General features: G+C 41.6%; 1 protein-coding gene across 1 annotated transcript in view; it reads left to right on the forward strand.

Annotated features, from left to right (window-relative positions):
- Positions 1–1477: 1477 nt before the first annotated feature.
- cachd1 (cache domain containing 1) overlaps positions 1478–18406 on the forward strand; it is a 74318-nt gene continuing 57389 nt past the window's right edge. Inside the window, exon 1 of the mRNA XM_088313789.1 lies at positions 1478–2068. Coding sequence (XP_088169915.1) covers positions 1820–2068 — 249 coding nt within the window. The 5' untranslated portion in view covers positions 1478–1819. The remainder of the gene's footprint in view (positions 2069–18406) is intronic.

Below are 18406 nucleotides of genomic sequence, written 5' to 3' on the forward strand. Positions count from 1 at the left end.
GGTGCGCAAATATGTCCGTGGCCGCAGTCTTTAGATGTCGTCATGAAAGGGCCATATGTGGAGAAGCAGGGTTTTTATGAGCAATTTGTCTTACTTACTTCCAGGTCAGAAAATAGACACCAAAACAACTCAGATTTCATAATAAATCATATCGCCATTGTGCCAAAAATAAAATATAATCATATATATATTCTTACAGGCGGCACAGAGGCCTCGTGGGGGTCTGGCCTTCCGGCTTCCTCACACATTCAAACATGCATGCTAGTTTAACTGAACAAACTATATTGTCCCTAGGTGTGATTGTGAGTGCGAGTGGTTGTTAGTTTATGTGTCCACTGCGATAACAACCGATCACGCATCACCTGTTTTCTGTCTTTGATTATGTGACGTTCTCAAACTTTTTGTGGGTCAAAATGTCACTTTGGCCATTAAGGGAAAAGTGGCATGTGTCCAGGCACTCACAGCCGGGGGACACCCTGAACTGGTTGGCAGCCAATCGCAGGGCACACAGAGACGAACAACCATCCATGCTCACACTCATACCGAGGGGCAATTTAGAGCGTTCAATCTGCCTGCCATGCATGTTTTTTGGAATGTGGGAGGAAACCGGAGTACCCGGAGGAAACCCACGCAGGCACGGGAAGAACATGCAAACTCCACACAGGATGGCCGGAGCCGGGATTGAACCCATGACTGATGCTGTCTCTCACTGTGAGGCCATCGTGCTAACCAGTCGGGCCACCGTGCCGCCCGACAGTAGAATCATCTTTTGAAAAAAAAAAATCCATCTTTGGCATCATTTTATGCCTGTAATTTAATTTTAATATTTAAAAAAACATATCACACTAGTCAATCAAATTGTGGAGAGAGAATGTGGTCCAAACACAGGAATTGCTTTTGTGAGGTTCTCTCTCACTGAGAGAGGCACAAAGCAACATTTCTGCTCGACTGGTACGTGAGTGTATCTCTCTAATAGGCTTTTCTTGTCACGGTGGGACAAGTTAATAATTAAAATAAAATTAGAGGCATAAGATGGCAATTTGTTTAACCACAGAATCCCCCTTTTTGTACAGTATGAGTAACTGTGACATCATGACATCAATGGCTCAAGCTGAAAAAAACATTTTGTCTCAATTAGCTACAAAGAATATTAAAGGAAAGGGTCTGTATTTTTTGCCCATTTAAATAATATTTGTCAAGTTTGGGATATATTGGACATAAATGCAAATATGAACTGTTACGCCGAGATAAACACGATGCAATTCATTAATGCTATTCTGTTCGTGTTGCTTTTTCACACTAAACCTCTGCGACTAGTGAAAAATTAGTAAGAGTTTCTTCTTTTTCTATAACACTACAAGAAAAACAAAAAGTTGTACCAGTACACATTCGTGCTGGCAAAAAGATTTCCCAGCTGTACGTGAAGGCGTTATAGCACCTCGATCCATTGATCTCTGCTCCGGACGTTTGTAGGACTCCGCGTTTCCACGCCCCCTACTTTCACCCCCATTGTGGAGAATCTCGGGCTCACACACAACACACACACACACACGCGCACGCGCGGTGCCAGACCTTCTGGAGTTCGAGCTGCGAGGCCAAGCTTTTTAAAGAAAGACTTCTCTCTTTTACTCATGGATATATTTTGTTCTCTTCGGGGATTTCGAAGAAGAGCAATGGTTTGCGTCGCCAGGCATTTCGGAGTGTCATCGGAGGGGGAAAGGCCACACGTACTCCGCAGCAGAAAGTTATAAAAAAAGTAGTGCCCCTCTTCTGCTCGCTCACACTCGGTGCTTGTCCGCTTTGAAGAGCCTCGACCATCATGGCGAGGCGGACCAGGCACAACACTTGGGCTTTGACGCCGAAACGGCGCGCTCCTTTCCGGGATACGCTACTCCGTCTTCGCGGGAGCTTGTCGGCTCGTTTGTGGAGCTTCGCTTTTATGTGCTCGGCTCTTTCTTGGGGATATTGTCGAGCCGACACGGAGTTTTCCATTCTGGAAGAAGCACAAGTTCTGTCCGAGCAGATGAAGAAGCTGTCTACTCAGGAGCTCGGAGTCTTTACTATGCAGGTAAATGTGCTTTTGTTGTCGTTTAGCGTAAAATGAAAACCTGTGGGGACTACTTGTGCCACTTTGGAGTGGGAGGAGCAGACCCAAAATAGGCATAAAAAGGTTTAAAAAGAAAAAGAAAATGTTTTGTCTCTCTATACTACTACAATAACAGCGAAGCAATGTGTTGACAGAAAACGTAATGTTCCGAAACAACAAGCTCAACGCGAGCTTGAAAGTTACTCGGACGTGGTAATTTGGATCGTCAACACACTGGAGGTTCTCTACGACCCCAAAAGCCCCCAAAAGGATCCCCGAACTGCACATTAGCGATTACATCACAACATAAACGAGAACATTTTGATTTCTTAACGTTGCGTGTTGACATTTTAATTTCTCTTTAAAAAAAAACATCCTGTCAACATGGGGTGTGTGTGCGTGAGTGTGTTTGATGCTCCCTCTCTCCCCTGGTTAGCCAGTTTATTTGATATAGAATAATTTAAACAAAACTGCCACATGCTGTATGTCTGTGAATTCGTGTTTCATCATCTAAAGTCTCTCATGAAACAGAATTTATAGTTACTATAAGTAGAACTGCATTGAATAATTGCATGCTGTTTTACACTTCTATAAAAATATAAGAAAACCTCACTGGTTTGTTCTACATCACAGAAAACTGCAAACGCAATTGCTCCATAATGTTAAATTGCTGATTTTTTTTTTTTTTTTGAATATGTATTTGTCAAGGCTTAATGTTTTACACAGCATTCTTAATTATATCTTGTGAGATTACTGTCTGTTGAGAATATGTGGTCTTGTCTGAAATATGCGTTGCCGCCCATCGCATTTATGTTAATAAGACCTGCAGTGATGTTTGATGTCTCCGAAATAACCTCCCCAAAAATTGACTAATAGAAATTACATTAACAGCAACTGCTATATTACCTGTTGTTGGTTGGTTGTTACCGATGTATAATTGGCTTTATAGGTTTATCGCTGAGTAGCTCCAAGCAGTGGATCATGTGGATTGATGAATGGTAATTGATTGAAACATCCCAGATTAGACAGGTTATCTCAGGTTTTAAATTGGAAACATTTGGAATACACACACGCGTGCACATATATATTTCAATTTTAATTTTAGCTGATATCATCATATTGATGACTTGGTGCACAATCAAAAGGTGAGACTGCTTTGATGATGGATTCATTGATTTCAAATGTAAAACGAATCATTAATGAATGCAGTTTTTCCTCGGCTTTGGCAAACTGTGTTGTTTGAAGAGGTCATCCTGAGCTTTTGCGGAGGAGTGGAGATGCTTTCATGTTGTTTTTCCGCCCTGCGGGACTGTGTCGCCCTCCGCCCCTAATGAGACACCCTGTATTTCCAATGACTGCATCGCTATTAAATTGCAACAGTATTGATTGGTTATTGTCTCCAAATCTGTGGCGTGAAGCATCACCTTGCCTATGTGCATGTATGTGGAGCTCCATTAGGTCGCCAAATGGCAGGAGGTGCAGCGCTGGGGTGTGGGAGGGCGAGAGGCAGGAAGGCCGGGGGTGGGGGGGAGTACTTCAGAGGCAGAAGAACTCACAGGCCCTGAACACAGAGGCGAGGCAGTGGGGGAGCCCCGGCCCCAAATGGTGTTTCATCTTCTCTGCCGCCACACTGAGATGCCTTTATCCTGCCTCTGGGAGTCAGCTTTGAGGGCTTTCTCTGATCCTCGTGGATCTTCCTTTGTCATCGCTCCTCTCACTCACCTGAGCTCTGCTTGGGCCATCGCTCCCTCATTTGTCTCTTGTTATTACACCGCCCTATAATGCAGTCTGTTCCACTTTAAATGTCTATTTATATGCATCATGCTGACATCCTTTCCTGTCTTTCTATTTTTGTATTTTTCCTTTTGGATCAGAAACAGACCAAAGTAGGTCTAAGTAAATAATGTTGAGTATCTGCAAGACGACTTTAACACCATCTCCTCAAGAGCTCCTCAAGTCATTGTGCACGATGCTAAATTCTGCTCTGTGTCTTTGCGTTACACTTGAGCTGACGTGAACAGAACAGGAGCAGAATTTGTTCATAAGCGGTAGAACAATTGTGAGCACTCACTGCATGTTGTTGGAGTGAACTCACAGTTCCACTTGCTGTCTTATACCCTTTTGGAATGTAGCCAGTAATAATTATCCTCCTGGCAGTATTTGGGAAATTTGCATAATTGATTTTGATTGCTGTTTCTCAAGTTGTTCATCGTGTTTCTGTTATGATTTATTTATTTATTTTTAAGTTGTATTGGTCTACCCTCCTTTTTTATATACACTAGTCAGTACTAAATTCCATTGCACTCTCGTATTTATTTATCTAATTTATATATTTGTCTGTATTATTGTTGTATTGAACTGGAGAGGGGAGCCCTCTAATCTCGTTGCACACTTGAGTACAATGACAATAAAGGGATTTCTGATCTCTCTTTAAATTGTAATGCAACCCTTTTCTACCCCACCCTTCATTCTCTAGCAAATATGAAACTGAGGATTACCTAGCCAATGTGTCAGTCGCCTTATTCAGTTTGGCGTTCACTTGCGTAATAATTGCAGGATATCAGGGTATTTGGCTGCTCCTTGACATAATTAGGTTAACTGGTTTATTGTCCCTAGGTGTGACTAAGAGTGTGAATGGTTGTTCGTCTTTGTGTGCTCTGCGTTTGGCTGGCAACCAGTTCAAGGTGTACCCTGCCTGCTGCCCAAAGGACAGCTGGTATTGGCACGCCTGCGATCCTCTTCAGGATAAGTTCAGAAAATGGATTTATTCTATTAAAATGAATTCACTGATGACAGTAAACGCACCATCCATGGCCTCTGTCTACCAAGCATGTCGGAATCATACCGCAAACAACTGATCAAGAGCCAGATTTGTTTGGATTATAATGCAAAATGGCCATGGAACTTGAGGTGAAACATCAAAGTACAGTGAACCCTCGGTTATCGCGGTTAATGGGGACCGAGACCACCCGTGAAAACTGAAAATCCGTGAAGTAGCGGCGCACCTTCAAAAATGCTTAAAAAAAAGTGCGAAGTAGCAGCGCACCTTCAAAAATGCTTTAAAAAAAAAAAAAAAAAAAAAAAAAAAAATATATATATATATATATATATATATATATATATACGGGTAGAGAGAGCGAGAGAGTGAAATTCATGTTATAACAAAAAAACAAAACAAATTATTATTAAAACTTATTTTTTTATTCCCCAGCCATTATTTTTGTATTTATTCAATTACTTCTTTTTGTATTTATTTAATTACTTCGACTTTTACCTGCTGGTACGCCGTCCGGTGTGCCCTGTGAAATGAAAGGTGGCATTCTTCATTTATTTATTTATTCATGTATTCATTCATAACTGACAGCCTCGCGCTCCGCTCATGCCCGGGCGGAAGTTGTTCCTCTTCGGCTTAACTGCCACGCACGCCGGCCGGTCTCCTCCGGAGCTCTCGCACGGTCCCGAGCGAAGCGAAATGTCGCCGCGCTCGTGCCCGGGCGGAAGGTGCTCCTATTCGGCTTAACTGTGACACAAGCTCGCCCTCCTCCTCCGGAGCTTCCATTCGGTTAAACTTAGGGGCCGCTTGGAACCGCCCGTGCCCGGGGAAGGTGCTCCTCTACGGCTTAAATGCCACGCACGCCGGCCGGAGCTCTGGTACGGTCCGAACCGCGCAAAACGTCGCCACCAATCGTGCCCGGGGGAACGTGCTCTTCTTCGTCCACTCTCCTCTTCGCCCACGCTCTTCTTCGGCGCACGCCGGCCGACCTAACCGCTCCAGCGCCCCCTCGTGCCGCTCGGCGAAACTACAATGCCCCCGAATATTTTTTAGACCCGCGAAGCACTGAAGCCGCGAAAGGTGAAGCGCGAAGTAGCGAGGGTTCACTGTATATGTGTTCACTTATCGATCCTTCTGTGACATGATTCAATGGAATCCAGTGGAATGTTTCTGGACACTTACTTTGTCGCCAAAGGCCGATGTATAACCTTGGAGAACTTTTGTAAATGTTCAGTTTCATGGGTTTGGTGAAGAAAAGAGTGTGGTTAAGTTGTAGTATAAAATGTGATATGGTTTTTGTCGTATACTTTATCCAGTTCCATTTGGTACTTGTAGGAATATAAGTATCCATTTTTTATGTTGATGCAACATATACACATTTATTGTAAATTTTAGCATGACTAACTCATGTCAATGGGTTCTTCTAAGCGGTATAGCACATTTCCTTTCAGATTTCCTTGGCTTTTATAAGAAAGTTTAACAAGTCATGGTGGATTCAGCCTTGGATTAAAATAAGTAATTTAATCTTCCCTCTTGTCCTTAAAACAGATCCGGTGCTCCTCTTGTTGTGCTAAAGAGCTCAATGTTTTAGTCACAGTTATGGAAATGTCTTGTCTGAAAAAGTGAACTGCACAACAACTATATCAAATGTCTTGCAAATATTCAAACACTGACTTAAGTGCTTTTAACCAGACAAAATGTTGGATTACCGGCTGATTCATTACAAAGGAAATATTTCTTTTTAAGAAGCTTAATCCTCTGAGTGCGCGGAGCTGTTATTAAGGCTTGCTCATCCGTTACCTTCAAATTCCGCAAACTTGATCAGTTTTACTGACTGGTGGCTGGAGGTGGAGCAGTAGATGTATAAAGAGTAAAGCCAGGGGCCTCTGTGCTGATGGTCTTTGTGTCCAAGATGGTCTTCCCAGCCGCAAATTGCGTCCGGTCCATAATAAAGTATGTGCTCTACCTGCACCTTGAGCTAGGAAAAGCTTGTCCTAGAGTAGAGCTGAGAGGATGGCGTTGAAGGCAGAGCTGAAGTCCACAAACAACCTCCCAGGGAGGTGTTGCAGTATGGAGTGGAGGGCCAGGTTGACTGCATCGTCTACGGATCCGTTGGCTCTGTGCGTGAACTGCAGTGGCCCCAGGACGGGGGAGAGGTGATTCACTTGAGGTGGGGGAGAACTAGGCGCTCAAAAGACTTCATGACTACAGAAGTTGTCGGCACCAATATGCAGTCGTTAAGTCCGCGTGGCTTCTTGAGAAGAGGGGCAATAGTGGAGGGCTTGAAGTGGGCTGGCGTATGGCAGGACTCCAGTGAGTTGTTGAAATTGTCTGTGGAGATGGGCGCGAGCTCATCTGCGCAGTGTCTTCGGGGTGTCTTCCTCTCAACCATTTTGGAAGGTTTACATTGTCAGAGTTAAGTGTGCATGGTACATTACCACAGAGCAACATTTTCCCTTCGTTATTGCTCTGTTGTGAATCCAGAGAACATGAGCCACTTGAGGATTTGCAGAACTCTCTGCATCTGTTCTCTTACTAAGTGTCCTCCCGAATGCTATCACAAGGAAGATCTTTATTTATATCATTAATAACCATTGTCACGTTTGAGAACTGAATGCTCCTCAAATGCTGCTGATGGGTGGTCGACTCATTCAAAGACATGTTGTCTTGTGCAGTGGGTGGTAATGTGATGTTTTGAGCGTCATGGATTTTGTTGTTGCAAAAAATACATCGACTCTTATTTTTGGGTAAATGCTTTCATTTTGTGCAGTTGAAATATCAATTATTACAAGTCTCAGCATCTAACATCCCAAAAATGGTAAAACATTTTTTAATTTTATTTGCCCCTTGAACACAATTTACAAGAGAACTTAAATTTTCTGTGGTTTTATGTTGTGCTGTTTACTGATAGGAATCCGCTTGCAAGTTGAGCTTCTTTGTAATGTATCGAAAGTTGCGAGAGGCAGTCGTAATCTTTCACACGCCTGCACTATTCTCACTTCTGATCCAACCCAAATCAGCTAATGATTATTCATCAGGGAGGTTAGCGCAAGAAAACAAAATAGTGATGACATACCGATGTTAATTTAACTCATTGAGAATGTCGCTATTCTTTCAGAGCAATGCGTATCCTCTTTTTAAAAAGCGCTAAATTGCCTCTCAAGAGTATCACTTAATCTTGACTACCTTTGAATGTACCTGTAGCCTTTTTGCTTTGGCTAACTTTGTGCTGCAGGCCTGCGGGAAGAAAGATATGGTGAGAAAAATATTTTCAGAAATGTCTGTCCCCTGCCAAGCTTCGAGACAACAGGACTTGTTTTCATTTCAATCAAGCCCCTTTAATCGTTTTGCCAGCATTGTCCTCTCCCTCTTGACTTCTGCTGGACTGTGGTCAGACCAAAGCAGGTTCTTTCCCTTTTGCACCAGCTGTTGTGGTTTAAATCCTTCTGTACAATTGTGGACAGATCATTTTTCTGACTGCTTTCTGATGGGTTTGCCACATTTCTCTGTTGAAGATGGCTTCTCTCTTTGGCCTTGACTAGCTTGATGTGTTTTTGCAGACTTGTCCGCCTTTGACTTTGAGGTTCTGCTTTGCCTCTTTTCCGTCCCCACACTATCTGATGTTGACCTGCCATCAAATGCCAAACTGCTGTTAAGAATCAACTGTGAACATTTCCATGGCTGCTATCTTTGGTCAAGATTCTTATACTTGGTCAAAATAAGATTCTCTTTCTAGAAAACATTCAGTCCTTATCTGTTTTACCGTAGAAGTCAGGATGCCGCTTGCATTTGTGCATACTTTCCTCCTCATGCCTGTGCAACAGTTGGAGATTAACTGCACAAAAATTTCATCTACTACCTTGCATTCAGTTTACCAATTAAAAGAAATAAAAGGCTTTTTTGGTGAGCCACCCTTTTTTGTACGTCGCCTCATTGTTCACCCATTCAACATCGCCCACTTTACCTTGTCATTTCCCTCATAGCCCCACTTTCATTTCTATACTTCGGGCAAACACAAAACAAAACAACAATAAATGCCCAGTAGGACTGGGAGAAAAGGATCTTTATTGGTGATGTTAGCTTTATTTTCCCTGCTTCCTGCCACTGTGATTTAGCCCCAATGGGACTGACTTGGCAATGTAACCCCCAACCCTCCGCCCCACACCTCCCTTTGCAAGTTAGCCCTTCACTACCTTCATTGGGCGCAGCTTGAACTATCCTTGACAGAGTTATAGGAGGAAAAGTGTGTGTGTGTGTTTGGGGGTGTGCTAGCGTGTGTGTTGTGGGGAGTCAAAGGGGCAGTGAGCAAAATATCCCATTGGGAAGGCAAGGACTGAAGAGGGACTGGTTCACTCCCCCAGACATTAAGCTTTTTAAGTGCCCCATCCCCCGCAGTAGCACACGCGCGCACACACACACACCCCACCCCCTCACGCGCACACACAACCACTGAAGAGGCTTTGCATTCTCAATGAGGTGAGTGTTGGAGCTCCAATTGTGAAGAAGCACATTGGACTGTTTTCAATCATTTTCTTTTTTTTTTTCCCTGTATTAATTTCCGCAAAACCAGGGTTGTGGAAAGTTGCAACCCCAAACATAACAGTTTTTTATTTTTTTTTAAATTTTATTTATTTATTTTATTTTTAGAATTTTTGCTTTTGCCCTAATGCAGAGGTTGTGTAGAGTTTGCCCTTGAACATAGTCCTTGTGGGGTCAGAAAACTGACAATCTTTTTTTCTTCTTCTGTTGGTCATAACCAAGACTTGCAATGTTCTCACATATCCTTGCACCAAGTCCCGTCATTACATGGGAATTATTGCTAGCATCTTCTAAGCTCACACAGTTGAGGAGGTCAAGTAGGTCTTAACTTTCTTCACCAAGTCTTCTGCCCTCTGCCCTGCATTTGTGCAACGTCAACCATTCCTTATGAAGAATCTTTAATACACATTTTGAATACATCCCATCTCTTGTATAAAGTTGTCATACTCATCGATTGGCCATCCACCGAGACCTGAACCAGGTATGCAGATACTTTGACGTGTCATAGTTTTATTTTCTAGATCCTGCTCACGGGTAGGAACCTTATTGTTTGAAGACTATTTAGGAGGAGATTGATTATTTGAGGTCAAAGAGTGGCTAACAAAACTACACCTAATATGATTGGTTGCTGTCTGAACAGGTTGAAAAGAACTCAAATGTAAACATCGTGTCTCCCTTGCGCCCCTACATGTTGTTAGTGTTTAGTGCTGACAACCCCCTCGGATACTGGAATGCTCATAGTTCTGAACCACAGTCATCAAGGCGAGCGGAGCTACTTTCTTTTGTTCGAGTTGGCTTCTTCATTTGAATGTCAAGTGGATAAACTTGGAGCAACAGGCAGTTTGTACAGTCCAATGAAAGCAGAATGGAAGGAAAAAACATGCATGGCATTTTATGTCTTGAAAATAGTAGTTGTCCTTCGTAGGGACGTGCAATACAGTGTCTGATTCCTTTTGTTCTTGTGTTAGTTACCTTCCTGTTGAGATGAATCAGGAAATGACCCGGAAAATGTAAAGGAAGAAAATGTGTTACAGTTTAGTGATTAACAGACAAGCATGGGTGCCAAGTCGTGGATTGCATAATCAAAAATGGGTCAACAGTTGTTTTTTTTTCTCTGACTCACTTTAAATACATGGCAGAGGAATAGTAACAAAGCCTGGTACGACCTACTCTCGAAAAAGTCCTTCAATGTCAGTTGTTAATCGAAATGTATTTGAAAAATAGATTTGTGCAGAAATATAATTGTGCTGCTTACCTTATTGCAAGTACTGACCGAGCCTGCTCGGATGAGAAGCAAAATATCTTCTAAGGCAATCAGAACAGTCCAGTTTTGAGCGATCAAATGGCCGGAGACTGAAATGAGCGGCTTGAATGAGAATATTCTCATTTCCAACCAATAAACTATTTTTTTTTTCATTTAGAACTATGTTAATCAAGTAGACACTTGCTTTGCTGTTGAATATTAAACCCACAACTACTGAAAAGGAGCCCATTTTAATCTTGACCGAACAGATGCCGCAGCCTTTCAAGACCGCATCCAAATGATGTTCATAATGTCTAATTCCTGACTGCCAGACTTGTAAAAAAAACACACAAAAAAACCCCCAAAAAAACACATCTTGTGCCTGTTTTTGATTAGCAATGCTCAATGGTGAAGTCAAATCACACCCGAGAAGCTAGACTGATTACAGGGTCCTCCATTAAGCCTTTTTGGATGGTGGACTGCTATTTTGCTGTGGTCCTGCCAGACCCGGCACTGGCTCTGTATATTCAAGTTGCAATACAATAAGTTTCAATTATTGCTTCATATTTCGTGTCACTGCTACAGTATTACAAGATGTTCATGATGATTGATCAATTTAAGTGGCTAAAAGTCAAACTATTGAATATTTAATTATGAAAAAGCAAGAACGTGTTGATTTAATTTAATTTATTGATGACATTTGTATTGCATCCGTGAACTTCAAGTGGCCCGAAAGTAGGGCTGGGCGATATGACCTCAAATCAATATCGCGAGAAATTGAGCAATTTTACCTCGATAACGATAAATGCACGATAAATTCCCCCCGTGGACTAAAATCAAAATAAATGCAGGAAATGTATATTGACTGTTTTTATTATTGACCAACTGGTACACATTACTTTCAATGAAAAATAAAAGTACAAAAATCATTTGTATAAACATTCCAAATAGCTTGCTTTGCATGACTTGAACAATGTCACAAAGAAAAAGGGGAACTCTTGCAAAATCATTTTCTGCAAATAGATTGCGCCAAGATGCTCTCATGATGTAAATAATGGCAAATAAAAAAATGCGAAATAAAATGAAAGAAAATGTCAATGCAAGCCAAATAAACACGTGTGCATCATCGGGGGAAATGTGCCGTCTTGAGTACTCTGGTGCGCAGTCGCCACTTGTCATCTATGTAATGCACAGTCAGGCTCAATCAGGGATCCATGTTGCGACCCGACCACAACTCGGATGTAGATGCAAAATGCTTGACATGTCTAAGCTCCCGGCCCGATGTAGTCCATATCGGGAAATACGGCTTTCATGAAGCGTTTAAATCCCTTGCGCTCCACTGTAACTAGAGGAGCTTTATCTTTAGCTATGTGCTAGGCTATCGCGTCCACCTCTGAGACGTTCTCTCGTATGGTGTCGCCTCCGTTAATGGGCTGTTGTCACTTGTCGAACCTCTCTTCTCACTTTGAACTTTCAGCACAGCATGGTTGTGTTGTGGGTGGTGAAAAAGCTTCTGGATTTGAATCGCCGGCTACGACAGCGACGTCTGATGGGTGGAGTCACGTGACTAGAGGCGCTGTAGCGGTCTTAAAGGGGCATGAACATTGCCGCAGACAGAAAAGGCTTTTCTTTTTTTTTTAAACACCGAATTTACCGACATGGGCAAAATGATTTCGGTCATTGTAATAAATTTCGGTAACGTTAAATTTTCGGTTTATCGCCCAGCCCTACCCGAAAGTCACGTAGTGTCCCAGGCCACTGGTAATGTAGAGGCCGGGGTTAACTTTCACCAATCAAGAATTGCATGAATTGGCTTCTGTTGAATTCTATAGCCTGGGTGACCGAGTTTTTACACATGCAAATTGACTCACGGTTTACTGATAAAGCAAGTCGGAGTGGATTTTTTTCCTCCCAGAAAATGAGTTCATAGGCATGTCTGTAGAGCTGATTGATGACTTGCCAATTTTGTCACCGCCTTGTCTAGACGAGGCCTGTGCGCCATCTGCCATCTGAGGTTTTTGCTGTCAACCAGAGGCAAGTCACTGTACCCCTCCAATGATTTTACAGTTGTGTCCAAAAGTCAACTTTGATTGTTGACAGCCACTGTATTGAAATTACTTTGCGAGCCAATATTTTTGTAGTAGTAGGACTAAAAAATATCCATCCATCCATCCATTCATTCATTATCTAAGCTGGTTATCCTCACAAGGGTCGTGGGGGTGCTGTAGCCTATCCCAGCTGCCTTCGGGCAGTAGGCGAGGTACACCCTGAAAAGGTTGCCATCCAATTGCAGGGGGAGAACACGAAACTCCACACCGGAAGGCTGGAGCCGGAACCGAACACGGCACCTCCGCATTGTGGTTCCATCGTCCACCATGCCAACCTTAATAATTATTCATTACAATTAACATTTTGGTCTACATACATGTCAAGCAACAGCAATAAATATAGATATCCTTTCAATAATTGTATTTGCTATCATTCATTTACATAAAACAGCAGATTAGTGCTTTTATTGTTTCACAAAAACCCTTGACTCACAAAGTCAAGTTGGCCTTATTCAAACTTTTACACACACGCACGCGCACCCCCCCCCTCCCCACACACACGCATACGCACCCCCACACACACCCACACACACACAACCCCTCCCCTCAATATCGCGATAATGTCTTATGCAATATGCAAATTGCAAAGACTGGCAACAATATCCATATAGAATTGTATGATTTTATGGGAATTTGAGAAGTCGGATGTGAACCTAAATGCGCATCGTCATTGAATAGTTGAACATTATCTGGGGGTATTGCTGCTAAATAGATATGATTATATATAAGAAATAAGAAAATGTGTGTATTTTAGTGTGATTAAATTGCATTTAACTAATTGTGTCTCACTACACATCTGCTCTTTGCGCCTGTTACAGAGACTAAACTTGGTCGTACTAGAACTGTTGTTTTTAACTCCAGTGTCCATGCTTGCTGCTGCAACATGTTTTTTATTAAGGTGATTCTGTGGCCTGGAAGTGATTTTAGTGTTAGGGAAAAGTTTTTTTTTTTGGGCTCAGACATCCTCTTCTCTATACCTCCATTTGTCAATAAACTTTCCAGGAACAAGGGCATTGAAGAGTTGTTGCCTGGAGTGCGGGAATAGAAAAAAAATATTAAAACAGTATTTTTTGTTGGATTGTGTTTTCAGCAAGACATATTTCTGAGACTGGTATGTAAGACTTTGAGCCTCTACGACAATGACTCAACCAGCTTTGATCTCCTAGCCAACGTGTTGCTTTGGTCATCACATCAATAGACCAGATGGTTTTACCTCTTCTTCAAACGTTAATCCGTCATTGTTACTGGGTCGATGAGTCAAAGGACTTTTCTGACACAGAGCTCTGTGAGAATGCGAAAAGAAGCATGTACGTGTGTTCACCGGCGTGCTTATGCTGTTGTGGTATTAACGTGTCTGTTTACATTCCTTTGCAGGTGTGTGGGACAGGCCTGAGTGATCTTGAGACAAAAAAGAATTGGCTGACTGTTTTTAGCATTATGATGGAGGCATTGTATTATAGAAAGGCAACACATATGTATGCTTAATGTTTACAATTAATACTGGGCTGAGAGAAAAATTCTTTCTTTAGTCATGAAACCATGCAATCTAAATAATCTACCTGCAAACCCAATTCCAATGTAGTTGGGATATTGTGCAAAATTTAAAAATGTTCAAAATCAGAATGCAATGTTTTTGAAATTATTTTCAACATGTATTGAATAGAATACACCACAAAGCAAATATATTTCTTGTTCAAACAGCAGATATTCACTCATTTTGAATTTGACGACAACAACACACTCCCAAAAATGTTGGCCTAGGACTGTTGCCTCACCTTTCCCTTTAACAACTCTCAAAAAGGATTTGTTGCGCGAATTTTGCTTTGTTTCATAATGTGCCACACATTTTCATTGGGAGACAGGTCTGGACTGCTGGCAGCCACTCCTTTGTTTTCTACAAAGTCATGCTGTTGTAACATTGGCAGAATGTGTCTTGGCATTGTCTTGCTGAAATATGCAGTGACATCCCAAATGCTGCTCCAAAACTTATGTTACATTTCAGAATTAATGGTGCCTTCACAAATGTGCACATTAACCATGCCATTGGCACTAGCACAGCCCCATACCATCACCAGATTCTGAATTTTGAGCTTTGCACTGACAACAATCCAGACGGTGCCGTTTCCTCATTGGTCCGGATGACACCACATCCTTGATTCCTAAAAAAACATTTGAAATGTGCGCTCATCAGACCACAACTCTCTTGTCCACTTCGCGTCAGTCCATCTACAGAAGCCAATGGCATTTCTTGGTGATGTTTATGTGTATGGATTTCGCTTTCCATGATATAGTTTTATTTTAACCTGCATTTGTAGATGTAGGGTGAACCGTGTTAACTGACAATAGTTCCATGAAGTGTCCTATGTATTCCCATAATTTGACTATAAATCTATCTTTTTATTTTACCGTTGAGCTCATAAATTTACAATAGAAAACATGGTTTATTATTATTAAAGCACAATAATTGCTCGCACGGTGATATGAACATTGAACAACTTTCCAATTTCAAAGCAGGAGCCCGCCGAGATTTCAGTGTTGCAAAGCAACGGTTGCTGGCCAAAGCATTTTCCTTAGCAACCAGCAACAGTGACGCTGTCTCTCAACTACTATAGGGTGCTATGTTTTTTTTCTTGACTCCTTGTTCTAAAGAACACATAGTATTGCTTTTTGAGCTCATATAGAAGGAATATGACCCATAAAATCCAATGTAGGGAAGTCAGGCTATAAAAATGCCACTCCTGAACATACAAACATGGTTCTGACGGTCAACTTGGCATTTGCAGTCGGGTGTGCATTTTAGATGAGCATCTACACATTTGCAGTCTTTGCATCTTCCTCAGTAAGACCACCTTAGTAGTTCTGGACAGGTTGCACTAGCTTCGGGCAACTTAGACCACTGAGGCCTCCTATGATCTGGGCAAGTTCATCCCTGCTCACTTGGAGCGGGCCACTGGAGTTCCGGCACTGTGGCGCAGCCCCAGTGGTGCCCACCTATATATAGAATGTTATGTGTCGCATCATTTCAGCAAGGTATCCTTCCCAGAGAATAGAGCCAACATCTTCTCACAAGCCATGAACACATCATCTTTCTTCGTAAGCTTTCAACCTTGGGAGGTCTTTCAGATGCTTTGTTTACTTGTGCCGTAACACCCATAATGTAATAAGCCAAAGCAATTCCTTTCCATATCTGGTCATCTGAGGCATCCTGATCCTGTGAGTCCTTTACATGTGCTCTATCGTACAGGTTTGGAAGGCACTATGCATTGTACTTTGCCTCCAAGGCAATATGGTCTCTTTATCTGTTCGGGATTTTAGTTTTGTAGATAATGTGCATGACTTCTCATACACCAAACTGCTTGAAATGTTTCCTGCTTGGAACAAAAGAAGATTTTATTTTATTTTTTTGCAGCCAACTGTTCCACCTGTAGCAGGATCATCACCACTGCTTGTGCCACTTGTGAAAATTAATTTCTACCATAGACTTGAGGATTTCGTTTTGTGCGTTACAGTTTTATATGAGAACTTTTGCCAACAGGATTTGCGGCACTTTGCGTTCATTTTTTCAATGTTGATTGTATACCATTCCCATGATCAAGTCGTGCCTGATTTATCTTGATTGGCATTAGTAGTTTCGTATGGCTACACCTCTATTTGTAGCTCCTCAATCCAATACATTTCATAGAGGTGTGGGTCCGGGAGCGAAACAAAGTTTCGGTTCGGACGCCGGGTTTTGGATCATTCTTGGTTTCCCCGTATGGGTACTCTGACACCGCACGACGACAACGTGATGATCCGGCGCGGCATTGAGTCAAGGTTACTAAACTGTGTGATGTTGTCTGCTTTGCTTTCATAGCTTGTGTTGGTTTGTGATATGAGAGACTCTTCTGTTCGGTTGACAAAAAACACAGATAGTCCAATCAGTTGCTTGAACAGATGAAGACGAGGCACCGGCCATTTCTATCAATATTCAGTATGTGTTGACTATCGAATTTGTAAAATTCGAAACAAAATATGATTAAGTTCTATTATTTTACCACCTTCATCTTTTGCACACATTCCTTCATGGGATACAGCTCGGTTCAGTTTCCCTACACTGAGCCTGATGGTTCGTACAGTGCCATTTCAGTCCCGTGCAATGTGTGCACCTTCCAGGTAACACTTAATGCCCCATTACCCTTGGCTCGGCTCTCGCGTGCTGGCGCACCATGTCAAGTCTAATTTGAAACTATATATACCAACTACAATTTAGTAATATATTATAACTAGGTAGCTCCTGCTCTGAAATTGTAACATAGGCCCTTGTGAACATTGAGGGAGGTTTCATGTTTCATGCTTGTATCGCATTGTGAGCAATTCTTGCACCCATTTCCTTGACTATTATTATTAAAAGGTCTCTCAAGCCACTGACTTGTTGACTCTCCTAGCAATGATACAGTAATTGATTTTTTTATTTTTTTTTTTACTTCAAATGTGACTCTCATGCGGTACACATCATATACTGTGTCTAGAAAGGCCACTCTCAATAATGTCTTGTCCTGGCACTCAGCAGCGAAGCCACTGATCATTTACGTATGAGGACGTCCTTGCGGGAACTTTCCATACACGCAAGTCTGCTGTCTGGCATCCAGGCTTGACATGCATGCATTTCTCCGTCAGTGTTCATATGTAGTTAACTGTGCGGTCTTATTTTTTGTGTGTGTATTGTGTAGTGTACTATAAATGACGTGGATTGATTCTTTATATAGTCATTATGATACAGTATGTTGTTATTCATGCAATATACGATTACAGTTATAGTAAAGGTTTAAATAAGCTTATTCACTTACCTCAATGGGTCCCCTTACAGTGTAAATCAGCTTAAATGTACAAGGAAAGATCTCTTGTGCATTAAAGATGCTGGGAATCGGGGAACGCTCCATGTGGTCTCGTTAAGAGTGTTCTCATTGTGACAACAATAGTATCCGCAACAGTTGCACTGCAGAATCATATATGAACGTTTTTTTTTTTTTATTCAAAAGGGCTGCCTTTTGGGTATGGCTTTCAATTATTGTCACCAGTTTTCTTCTCAAAACCGTCATTGATTCATCAGAAACATAACTCATGAGCGGAGTTAATCTGTTCTAGAAGTGTTCTGGTAAATGCGTTTTGTGTGTGCATCACTGTCAAACAGTGCATGGATTAATGTAAGCGTTTTTTCTTTTGCCTCTTTAGGTTATAATTTTGCCAAATGTTCTTTTTTTCTTTTTTTTGTAAGCATATTTTCAGCGGGCTCTCCAAAGTTGATCACACCATTCTATAACTCTGCTTGACTTCTAATTTCAAAACAATGTTTTTAATTAATTTCTTGGAACGGAATGTATGATTAAAACTTTTAGTTTTAAAATTAGTTGAACACCAAACTGTATTACCTATAAAGCGTTTGACTTTTTAACAATTCTGTAATTGCAAATAACAAAATAAATAATTATTCACCAGTGGTTTCTTGTGAGGTAAATAGTGAAGCTAAAGTAGATCCTCAGCTAAGAGTTAATTTCTATTTTTAACCCGTTTTCCCCTTGTCCTTAGTACACACCATGTCTTTCTGCTTTTTGATTTACAAAACTGTATTTAGCACAGAGCAAAGAAAATGTGCAGTGTTTATGTATTTTAGGTGTTTC

Source organism: Idiotropiscis lumnitzeri, chromosome 13 (assembly GCF_059441095.1).
Source record: "Idiotropiscis lumnitzeri isolate Australia: NSW breed Sydney's pygmy pipehorse chromosome 13, RoL_Ilum_1.0, whole genome shotgun sequence".
In the NCBI taxonomy this organism is placed as follows: domain Eukaryota; kingdom Metazoa; phylum Chordata; class Actinopteri; order Syngnathiformes; family Syngnathidae; genus Idiotropiscis; species Idiotropiscis lumnitzeri.